Source organism: Carcharodon carcharias, chromosome 25 (genome assembly GCF_017639515.1).
Source record: "Carcharodon carcharias isolate sCarCar2 chromosome 25, sCarCar2.pri, whole genome shotgun sequence".
Lineage (NCBI taxonomy): Eukaryota > Metazoa > Chordata > Chondrichthyes > Lamniformes > Lamnidae > Carcharodon > Carcharodon carcharias.
In genome coordinates this window covers 19,888,862-19,900,978 of record NC_054491.1, presented here as the reverse complement: position 1 = coordinate 19,900,978, position 12,117 = coordinate 19,888,862, and the positions used below count along the sequence as shown (strand labels likewise).

The window sequence follows — 12,117 nt, the reverse complement described above, 5'->3', positions numbered from 1 at the left end:
CTTTGCTGCTCTGAGGAGAACAATCTCAGCTTCTCCAGTCTCTCCCAACAACAATTTGTATTTATTTAGCATCTTCAACAGAGTAAAACATCCCCAGATGCTTCAGGAGTGTTCCTAAACAAAATTGAACACTGAGCATGTCAGCAGGTACCAGGGCAGGTGACCAAAAGCTTTGCCAAAGAGGTAGGTTTTGAGGAACATCTTAAAGGAGAAAAGAGACGTACATAAGGAGAAAGGCTTAATGAGAGAATTCCAGAGCTTAGGGCCTAAACAGCCGAAGGCATGCCTGCTATTCATGGAGCAGTTAAAATTGGGGATGAGCAAGATTTCAGAAATGGAGGAGCGCAGAGTTCTCGGAAGTTTGTAGGTTGTGGACCTAGAAATAGAGGGACATGGCCATGGAGAGATTTGAAAACAAAGAAGAGAAATTTAAAATGGGTGCATTGTTGGACTGGAAGCCAATGGTGATAGCTAAACAGGACTTGAAAGGGAGTTGGAAGAGTTTTGGATGAGTATAAGTTCAAATCCTGTATCTTTGGGATCATTCTTAGTGAATCTTCTCTGTGTCCTCTCTAAGTCAGTTGCATTCTTCTTAAAATGTGTTGCCCGAAAATGGACACAATACGGATGTAGAGAAAGAAAGTAGAGATCAAAATAGTTTGCTTCAATGCGGAGCTAGCATCAGCACAGGAACAATGGGTGAATGGCCTCCTTACGGGCTGAGATTTCTCAGGAATGTTTTCATCATTGCCAATACAAACACCAGAAATCATCATGATTCCATTCTGTCCTCTACCTGACACCTTCTGATTTTGGACTTTGTGGAACCCTAAGGACCTAAACTCTGCACTGTATTCCCCTGGTGAATCTTTAAAACATTTCCTTTTGCTGGTTCAAATCTCCAGTGAGTCCCCACAGGTTTAATGACGTACTGATCTATCCGCACATGCTTGTCTTCTGAGAAGCAGCGGATATTTAAGATTGTTTTCTTTCAGAATCACCAAGTTCTATGAGAAGCCCTCTGCAGATGTCACAGAATCAAGGCTTGCGAGTGTCGTCTTTTATTGTTTCCAAAGCAAGACACTGCTGACTCTGGGGGAATATTTGAAGCATTATCCTCTGGTGGAGGATCGAGGACTTGGGAAATACATGGTGAGGAAATCTTCTTTCTGTTTAAATTGAGTGAAACTGTTGCTATGGTTGTCAGTTTGATGTAACTCCAACTAAATGGAGGATAAGTGAATAGTTCTCTTCACCTAGTAGCATATCCTTCTATTCCTTTCTCCCTCATTGCTTATCTAGCTTCCCCTCAAATGCTTCTATGCTATTTGCCTCGAGTGCAAGTTCCACATTTTAACTGGGTATAGAAGTTTCTCTTGAATTCCCTACTGGATTTATTAGTAACTGTCTTATATTTATGAATCCCTTGTTTCCAACTCCCCCAGATGTGGAAACATCTTCTTTACATCTATCCAATAAAACCCTTTCAAATGTTAAAATTTTTGTGATATGAATCCTCACTAAGAGTTTTAATGGATGAAGTGACAGTCATTTTTCTCTGCGTTATCAAATATCCCGAATAGCACCAGACTTCTTCAGTGCTGTTTTCTTTGCCTGCTCATCTTATCCCTCTATGACAATGACAACTTGCATTTATATATCACCTATAATGTATTAAAATGTCCCAAGGCACTTCACTGGAGCTTTACCAAGCAAAATTTAACCCCGAATCACAGAAAGAGTTATTGGGGCAAATGACCAAAAATTTGCTCACAGAGGTTGATTTTAGAAGTCTCTTAAAGGACGAGAGGCAGGGAGGTTTAGGGAATTCCAGAGCTTAGGGCCGAGGCAGTCTTATGGCATGGCTGCCAATGGGAAAGTAATTAGAATGGGGGTTGTGCATAAGGCCGGAATTGGAGGAGCATAGAGGTCTCAAAGGCTTGTTGGGCTGGAGGAGGATACAGAGATGAGGAGGGATGATTTTAGGCTTTTGCCAGATGGATAAGTCAAATTTTTGCACAACAGCGATCACTTATGTGTACAGTGATTGTCATACATTCATTTAAGAGAGAGTTTATATAAAACGATTCTGCACTTACTGGTGAACTCAATCTCATAATTTCAGCTATTGGTGCAAATCTATTCTACTTTTAAGGGAGAAGAAGACAGGCAGAGACAATTCTATATCACATTTGCGATCCCAGGACATCCCTAAGTGATTTACAGCCGAATACTGGATTTCGTAGGAAATGCTGCAGTCAATTTTCACACAGCAAAATCCCATAAACAGTAACGGGATGATGACCAGATAATTTGTTTCTTAGTGATATTCGTTTAGGGATAAATATTAGCTGGGACACTGGGGAGGACTCCCTGCTCTTTTTTGAACTAGTGTCATTGGACTTTTCACATCCACCTGAGGGGGCAATTTAATGTCTACAAAAAGACAGTATCTCCAAAAGTGCAGTACTCAGTCCTCCACTGGGAGTGTCAGTATAGATTTTATGCTCAAGGTTCTGAAATGGGACTTGAACTCCCAACCTTCTGGTTCAGAGTGGCACGTGTTGAACCATGGCCAGCCAGACATTCGCCTTTCCTTGTTGAGCGAATCTTTTCTGTTCTGGAGCTGCATAGTCCTGACATCGCAGTTCTTGCAAAGAAGGAAACTTGATTAAATTACAGGAAAGACAGAAACCCATATTTTGGGACATTTTTGTTACTATTTTAGTGCTTCCTGATATACTTACCATCTGGAACTTGCTGCTTACGAGGGAGACGATAAATGGTTTCACAAGGAAATTGGATGAGCTGTAATAACTCTATGATTCAAACCACAAAAATGGTCTTTCCATAACACATGAAACTAGTATCTGCTTTGATACAGTGATGTTTCAAACCTCGTTATTTCCACTGGTCTTTTCTTTCAGGAATGGCTCATCAACAAGGCTAGAATCACAGTGTTTGGAATGAAGCTACCTACTGGATTCCAGCTCATTGGGCAAGTGGTAAGACCAGACAGTGAATTTCTGCATTTATAGATAAACCATGGATTTTATGCTCAAGGCATTTATAGTTAAACCATGGATTAGGGAGAGAATTCTGAAATCATCGGAGGATTTAAGGGCTGGAGGAGGTTATAGAGATTGAGAGGAGCAAGACCAAGAAGAGATTTGAGCTCAAGGATTAGATAAATGCATAGGCTTACACAGGGTGAACGAAAACAGTTCGAAAATCTCCTCCCCTCTTGTTCCATATCATTCAACATATCTGGATACCAAATCCTTTAAGCTCCTTCCTGTACCTGCTCTTCCCTCAACTTTCCACTTCCATTTTTGGTTCCATAATTACAGGTGGAAAATGTTTAGGGGTAACTGAGAGTGCATCAGTGTCTGATCACATTATACCATGGCATAATACATTGCCGACAATCCATGGTTTAACTATAAATGCATTAATCACATTTACATAGAACTTACAGCACAGAAACAGGCCATTTGGTCCAGCTGGTCAATTCTGTTGTTTATGCTCTATACAAGCTTCCTTTCACCCCTCTTCATCTCACCCGATCAGCATATATTTCTATCCCTTTCTCCTTCATGTGTTTATCCAGCTTCCCCTTAAATACATTTCATTTCAACCTACATTTATGAAAACCAGGTTTACCAGGTGGAACCTCCACTCGTGTTTAGCGATTATGGGGTGAATTTCACTTGTCAGTAGAGCTTTTCCATTTAGTGACTTGTCTTTCTGTCTTTCTGATGCTTTTAATTGTTAATAGGATCTCTCTGAATACAAGAAGTGGCTGGCGCGTTACTCTTCAAAGCAACATGGTTCTGCTGCCAAATCAATCACATGTCGTTCCTACGCTAGGTAATGTTGGTTTTAGCATTGCTCGTACACCACTGTGATGGACTAGGATTGTTCATATACCACTGTGATGGACTAGGATTGTTCATACACCACTGTGATGGACTAGTATTTTTCATACACCACTGTGATGGACTGTATTGTTCATACACCACTGTGATGGACTAGTATTGTTCATACACCACTGTGATGGACTGGGATTATTCGTACACCACTGTGATGGACTAGCATTGTTCGTACACCACTGTGATGGACTAGGATTGTTCATACACCACTGATGGACTAGGATTGTTCATACACCACTGTGATGGACTAGGATTGTTTATACACCATCATGACAGACTAGAATCGGTCATAAACCATTATGATGGACTAGAATTGGTCATACACCAACAAGATGGACTAGAATCCCATGATACCTAAAAGGCTACTTTTTTATTAATGATTGATTCAGAAGGTGGCAGTGAGCTGTTTGCTGGAATCACTGTGGTCTGTGTGGTAAGGTTGTTGTAAGTAATTGTGGGGGTGGTGGAGTGCCATGGGGGGAGTGGGTGTATTGTCGATCAGGTCAATATTAAGGATCCCACAGGGCTATTCAAAGAGTGAGGATCTGAAGAACCTTCTTTCGCCAACCAGTAGCACCTTCCGAAACAGATTGAGGTCCTCTTTAAACCATCCTTTATGGACTATTTTCTTTTAAATTGGTAACGAATGACTAATTCATAAATCTGGTGAGGAGGGAACTAACCTTACAAAACAGTAGTCGATAGGTCAGAGAGAAGGACTACTGGGCAGTAACCTGATGGAGCTTCAAATGATGTTAAAACTCCCTGGTAAAGAAGTTTCAAGATACGTGTCTTTGTTTCTTCACCCATTTTTCTTGCTGGTTACTGAACACTGCTGTGTACCTGATTTGTACTGACTTATATGTTGCAGGAGGAATTATTTGCAACATCACTCAGATATTCTACAGCTATTGTAGAAAAACCTTAGTAAATATATGTTCAGAGATCACAGCAAATTTGTAAATTTAACAGATAAAAAAGAAATTAGATGCCCAAGTATTGAAATTTTGGCATAAAACTCTCTGGAGGTAGTAAAAATCCTGTTTCCAAACTATGTAAATCATTTTTTGTAATCCTTAGATATTTATGGGGAAGTGTCAACCTTTGTTCGAGTCAGAAGGCTGTGGGTTCAGGCCCCACTCTGGGTACTCATGCACTTCAACTATTTTGAGCACTTAACCTAGGTTGACACTTCAGTGCAGTACTGAGGAAGCGCTGCACTGCTGGAGGTTTTTAAAAATTCACTCAGGGGATGAGCGTCGCTGGCTGGGCCAGCATTTATTGCCCACCCCTAATTGCCCTTGCAAAGGTGGTGGTGAGCCACTGCCTTGAACCGCTGCAGTCCGTGTGGTGTAGGTAAATCCACAGTGCTGTTGGGAAGGGAGTTCCAGGATTTGACCCAGCGACAGTGAAGGAACGGCGATATATTTCCAAGTCAGGATGGTGAGTGGCTTAGAGGGGAACTTCCAGGTGTTGATCTCATTTGACTGCTGTCCCAGTTCTTTTGGATGACAGAGGTAAACGAATGCCCTCTCTGATCTCAGCTGGATGTAAAAGATCTCTTGGCACCACTTTGAAGAAGGCCAGTGGAGTTCTCCCTGGTATTCTGGCCAATATTTATCCCCCAACTAACATCACCGAAAAACAAATTATCCGGTCATTGTCACATTGCTGTTTGTGAGAGCTTGCTGCGTGGAAATTAGCTGCCACTTTTTCCTGCACTACTAAAGTGACGATCCTTCAAAGAGTACTTAATTTACTGTACGACACGTAGGGCAGCATTTTGGGGAAGTCGGGCAGGCCCAGGAGCGGCCGGGAAACAGTCTGCCGCCCGCTTCCAGCCCCTGACCGCGATTTCACACTGGCTGGCCAATTAACGGGCAGCCAGCATGAAAGGCGCATTGGGAAGACCAGCACTGCCGGGGTGGGAGCGGGAGGAGTGCAAAAGTCTGCACAAGTGAGAGGGAGCACGCACTGAAAGCTCCCTGAAGGCAGGGAGCTGCCTCAGGCAGCTGAAGAATTGTAAAGTCAAGAATAAAGATTTTGAAAATGTGAAAAACATGTCCCCACATATCAGCCACTCACACGAGCAAGGACATAGTAAAAATGCCATGAAAACATTTTTTTTTAAATTAATGTTGGAAACCTCATCCTGCCAATGGATGATGTTTCCTAAAAATTCCAAAGGCTTCCTGGGCCAATTCGCCCACCCACGAATCATAAGATTGGATGGGCAGTGAAAAGTAGCTTTTAATTAATTAACAGGCCTATTAATTATCAGCGGGCATGCTGCCCACCGAAATACTGCACAAGTGCACGATGACATCGAGATGCCTGCCCAACATCATCGCACGCTATTTTACACCCAATCGGGTCAGGTGCGTGCCTGCTTGCTTGTCGTAAAACCCTGCCCTTAGGAATGTCCTGAGGTCTTGAAAGGTTTTATATGCCTTTCCCTTTTTTTATCTCAGTGAATTTATAGGACCTTGCTGTGCACAAATTGGTGGTCGCCTTTCTCTATAAGAAGGATTGTCTTTCAAGTGAAGAGCTTTGAAAGGTTAGATAAATGCATCCTTTGTTCGATGAAATCACTTCATTTTACATAGGATCTTATCATAAAAGATCTCAAAGCAGTTCACACAATTCAGTGTTTTTTTGAAGTTCGGTGACTTGAGTAGATACTAAACCTCACCGTCATCAGGCACCAGCCAGCCTCTTGTTTTGCCCCTAAATGGTCTGCTGGAGTTAGAGCCATACCTTTGGGAGTGGGTTTCCCTCCTTGTGCTTGATGTCAGAGATCTGTTTGAAATTTGACGAGCTGTTGCACTGACACTGACTTGTTTTTAGGGTAGGAATTATGGGAAATCCATCAGATGGCTTCTATGGGAAAACCATTGCCATGACGATATCCAACTTCTGGGCTGATGTGACGATCTGCGAAAGCAAAAAAGTTGTAAGTGAAATCGATGAATGATTGAGAAAGGTAACTAGTATGTACACTGACAGACAGAGGCTGCTTCTCTAATCCATTTGCAATGAAATTTACTTTGCTGTTAATTGTACCTCCAAACTCAAAAGAGCATGACAACAGCAAAAACATCTTAGCGATAACAGCCAGTGGTGAGGTCTCAAAGATAGCCTCAGCACGATTTTATGTATTTTACAGTGTTAAGTGATTAGACTTACTAAGGTTATAATATGAGAGCCCTTCTATTGGATTCAAAGACATTTATGCATTCAAAATGTTGCAATCTTTTTATTTTAAAGAGGCCATGAAATTGAGAGAGCAAGACTTTGCAAATTGCTCTCCTTTTACAATTTGAGTTTGGAAGCAGAAATTATGAGTTCACATTGAGTGCTTAAGAGTATTAACAGTGTGTTGCAATGTATTTTCTTGAAGCTAATAGGTTTATATTGTAATTTTTGTGAGGATGAAAAGCAAGCTTCAATTGCTGAGGTAACTGGTCTTGATGGATGTTACAATGGACTGATCACCTAATATAGAAAGGAGTCATTCAGCCCTTCATTTTTGCACTGGCTCTCAGGAGCTGTTCGGTTCCTTCCGTCCTCCTGCTATCTTTCCCCAAACACCGTCAAATGTTTCTTTTTCAATATTTATTTATTTCAGTTTTTGGCTGTTATGGGTTATTATGGAATCTACTTTGACCTGTGTTTCTGGTAGATGTTATGACACAGCAGCTTGGTAAAAGCTGAGTTATTTAAAATCCCAGAGAGAAATTTTAAACAACTGTCACAACCTATATTTTCAATTGTTATGTTTTGAGTTGTAGCTCTAAATTCAGGACTAAGACCACCAGTTCTTGAGAGGTTTTTATATCAAACTAAATTAAACATTTATTAATTAACAACAAATTAAACACATACACATGGCTACAAATTACTACTATCATAACTTTTAACAAATTCCCAAATTAATCTCCACTAAGGCAACAATAACCAATAGACTTAACCAGATACCAGGCAAAGCATTTTCACCTTACAAATTCAAAATGAGGTTCCTTTCAATTTGTTCCTTTTCAGACAGTTGTAGGCTTACAGGCTTAGATCTTATGTGCCTCTGACCTGCATACACAAAATTCTTCTGTATATACATAGCATCCCCTTTGAATGTAAATTCTCATTGTATCACTGGGCCCTTTGAACCCCTCTCATAGTACCAGTTTTATTAGTAATATAAACATTGCTTGGTGGCTCCTAGCTAGGTGCAAGATTTCACTCCCTCTCTTTAATGCTCTATTCAACAAAATGCAAATGTACCCTCTACCTACTGTTTACATCTTAAAATTACTATACAACAAAGCACCCAGACTAGCTGGCTTTAATCCAATTAACAGCCACACAGACTAAACCTCTATTTATTAAAAAAATTGCAATAACATTATGTACATTAATATCTCTTCCTGACATAGGGCATTCTACATCCAAACAACCTTTGCTTAAAAAAAACCCAAACTACTCTCTCGGCCTCTCATTTTAACCTTGTGAAGATTTAAAATTTATGCCCTTTAATTATCAACTCACTTTATCAAAACTCCTCAAAATTTTGAACACCTCCATCAGATCATCTCTTAATCTTCTCTGTTCTTCCAAAATGATCTGCAATTTCTAGGGTCTCTCCTCTCATCCCTGGTGCTATTTTATTGAGGTTTCTTTTGTACCTTCTCCAGGCCTTAAGTTGGGTGCCCAAAACTGGATACACTAATCTAACTGAGGCCCAGCCAATGATTTGTATAGGTGTTGTATAATATCTTTGCTTTTAACTCTTTGTAACTTATGCATAAAACTAAACTAAGGAGGAACTTGGGGTAGGGAGGGGGCAAAATCCACCAGAATGACTATCCATTGGTCTGCAATCATTTGCTAAGTTAACAACAGTGACTACACTTCAAAAATACTTAATTGACTATGAGGTATTTTGAAATGTTCGAAGTTTGTGAAAGGCACTATATAAATGCAATTTTTGGGGAGACGGTGGCATGGTGGTAATGTCACTGGACCAGTAATCCAGAGGGACTGGCTAATATTCTAGGGGCACAGGTTCAAATCCCACATGGCAGCTGGTGGAATTTAAATACAATTAAGAAACCTGGAATTGAACGCTAGCCTCAGTAATGGTGACTATGAACTATCATCAATTGTTGTAAAAACCCAATGGTTCTCGAATGTTCTTTAGGGAAGGAAATCTACCATCCTTAGTGGTCTGGCTTGCATGTGACTCCATATCCACAGCAATGTGGTTGACTCTTAGCTACTCTCTGAAACGACCGAGCAAGCCACTCAGTTCAAGGGCAATTAGGGATGGGCAACAAATGCTGGCCTTGCTGACAACGCCCACATCCCATAAAAGAATAATTTTTTTTAAAGTATTCTATTGTTGCAAAAGCGTGTGTATCTATATATGTGAATTACAAACATACGAAATAGGAGCAGAAGTAGGCCATTCGGCCTCTCGAGCCTCCGCCATTCAGTAAGATCATGGCTGATCTATTTGTGTTTCAAGTTCCACATTCCCATTCACCTCTGATAACCTTAGATTCTTGTGAGGTAAGGGAATCAATCTACCTCTGCCTTAAAAATATTCAATGACCCCCCCCCCCACCGCCCTCACCAGCCTCTACCATCTTCTGAAGCATAAAGTTCTAAAGTCGCACAACCCTCTGAAAAAAATTCTCCTCATCTCTGTACTAAAAGGGCAACCCTTAATTTTAAAACAGTGACCCCTGGCCCTGGACTCACCTACCAGAGGAAACATCCTTTCCATGTCCACCTTGTCAATACCATTCATCTTATATACTTCATCCAAGTCACCCCTCACTCTTCTAAACTTTAGTGGGAACAAGCCCAGCCTATGTAATTTTAAGTTTGGACTGCTTTCACAGTGAAATAGCTCACCTAAAATCAATCTCAATCTGGGCTCACGCATAAATGGTGGTCACTTGGGTAAGATTGTGGAGAGTTGATTGTGTCCATGGAGAGTTATCCTGGCATGAGTCTGCATCTTAAGGAGAACAGGAGATAAAGTTACAGCTAAAGAAACTCATTTGGTCTTCTGAGGGCTCAGACTACTGAGAATTTCCCACAATGTGCTTTCTAGTTCTTACTCTAATGTTGCTTTCTGTTTTTGAATCCCCAGGTGCTGATACCCCATCCTCTCAATGATCCCACAGAGTTTGGTAGCCTGCAAGATTTACATGGGATCAGTCGGAAGGAAGGGTTTGTAGCTCTAATTTTTGTAAACACAGTTCAGTGCAGTCAATTGTTTCACCATTTCACCAGCATTTTTATTTCAGCATATGAATGTATAACTCTGTCTACCTTTCCCCAGTTCTTTTGCCAAATCAGATTTTTATCAGCACAGCTAGTTGTTATGATCTGAAACATGCTGCCTGAAAGAGTGGTGGAAGCAGGTTCGATAATAACTTCCAAAAGGGAATTGGATAAGTACTTCATGGGAAAACATTTTTCAGAGTTGTGGGGAAAGAGTAGGCGAGTGGGACTAATTGAATAGCTGTTTTAAAGAGGCAGCACAGGCACAATTAGCCACATGGCCCCCTCTATGCTGTATGATTCTAAGCTTCTTTTGTTATCGATTGCTAGTTTATCAGCAGACATATTTAGTGTTTGTTAAAGTGAACACTGACACCATTGTGTCAACCAGTGAGTTGGTGGAAGAGCGGGAATCACAGCAAACAATTTACAGCAAAAGGAGTCCATTTAAAGAGAGCCTGTACAACTCTCAGAACAGTAACAGTGACCAAAACTACAGTGTCTCTTGATAAAAGCAAGATTACTTCTCCAGCAAAATGTCATGAGTGGAGGGTAGTTACGTGATGCAAGTTAGGTTTGCAGAATTAATCCCAGTTATTTACAGCAGTGTTGATGGGAGAATTATCCAATCATCTCCATTTTATCCAATGCTTGTAGTGTCTCTATTGGCAGCCTGAAATTTATTTTATTCTTCTTTGATGATTTGAACATGACCTGTCCCTGCTTGAAAAAATGAAAATACACTTTACTCAGGAGTGAGGCTGTTTAAAATAGTTATTTTATTTATTTTCTCCTTCTCAAATGGGTGATAATTCATACTGGGATTCTGTTCTTTAGGCAGCGGTAGTCCTTAGCGAATAACATGTAAACATTTAATTGTCTTGCCCAACCTGTCCCGGGATATTTGATTGATTGACTGGAGGAAGGGGACATTGTAGATTTAGCTAATCCTTCTGTCCACTGAAATTCCAGTAAGGAAAAATGTCTGATGAGTGGGAGTGCTAGCTGATATTTTAAAAATTTTTAATCCCAATCAATTGGCTAGGCTGGATAAAATGGAGATGATTGGATAATTCTCCCGTCAATACTGCTGTAAATAATGGGATTAATTCTGCGCGCATAACTCGTATCACGTTACTACCCTCCACTCTCTGCATTCCGCTGGAGGAGTAATCTTGCTTTTATCAGGAGGCGCTGTAGTTTTGATCCTGGCTTCTGTTCACTATAGTTTGTACAGACTCTCTTTAAATTGACTCTTTTTGCTGAACACTGAACTAAACTACAGTACATGAGATAATCTGATGCAGACTAGAGATCAATAGCAGTTACTTCTTGAAAGGCCGGTGTCTTGTGTTGGGAAGAGAACATATGTTTAAATTGACAGGTAAGCAGCCTGGTGCAGGTATATGTGTGTGTGGTCCTTGTGCATGTCAAGCTTGGTAACCAATAGAAGAAGAAACACTGCACTTAAAAATATTGATGCAGCAGTACAGTTAGCTTTCCAGGTATAGACTGAATATCACATCTTTAATTTTAAGGTTATGAGTAGCTGAGGGTTATATGAGGATTTGAATCATGGAGTTTAGCTTTCTGCTTGTTGAACTAATGTTCGACAGGCTTCATGTAGATGTCCGGAAATTTGCCCGGTTGTCCGTTCTTCATATGTGAGATTAGACAGTGGCTATTCAACAAGGGAAAGAATAACTGCCTAGCCTGATCCTAGTGAATGGTGACATTAAGTGCATCAAATCAGTGTTACTCCGCATTCGAGTAACACTGGCAGGGCTGTATTTATTACCCAGCCTTGCTTGCCCTGAGAAGCAGTGGTTGGTTCTACAACTGAGTGGCTTGTTAGGCCATTGAAAAGCCAACCACTCAATATGGAACTTAAGTCTTA

General features: G+C 40.7%; 2 protein-coding genes across 8 annotated transcripts in view; one reads left to right on the top strand and one right to left on the bottom strand.

Annotated features, from left to right (window-relative positions):
• Positions 1-12,117, bottom strand: part of sc5d (sterol-C5-desaturase) — a 76,191-nt gene that overhangs the window by 30,993 nt on the left and 33,081 nt on the right. The window contains exons 3-4 of the mRNA XM_041174448.1: positions 9,846-9,951; positions 6,690-6,866 (exon numbers count right to left, since the gene is read on the bottom strand). The gene's annotated coding sequence lies outside the window, so the exon portion shown is untranslated. The remainder of the gene's footprint in view (positions 1-6,689; positions 6,867-9,845; positions 9,952-12,117) is intronic.
• The window catches only part of LOC121269660 (glucuronokinase with putative uridyl pyrophosphorylase), a 55,286-nt gene that overhangs the window by 12,352 nt on the left and 30,817 nt on the right, over positions 1-12,117 (top strand). For 6 of the 7 annotated variants that reach the window (XM_041174437.1, XM_041174439.1, XM_041174441.1 and 3 more), the window contains exons 7-11: positions 966-1,152; positions 2,928-3,005; positions 3,779-3,870; positions 6,780-6,885; positions 10,087-10,166. In XM_041174437.1, the coding sequence (XP_041030371.1) occupies positions 966-1,152; positions 2,928-3,005; positions 3,779-3,870; positions 6,780-6,885; positions 10,087-10,166 (543 nt within the window). The remainder of the gene's footprint in view (positions 1-965; positions 1,153-2,927; positions 3,006-3,778; positions 3,871-6,779; positions 6,886-10,086; positions 10,167-12,117) is intronic. The other variant, XM_041174438.1, reaches the window with a different exon arrangement.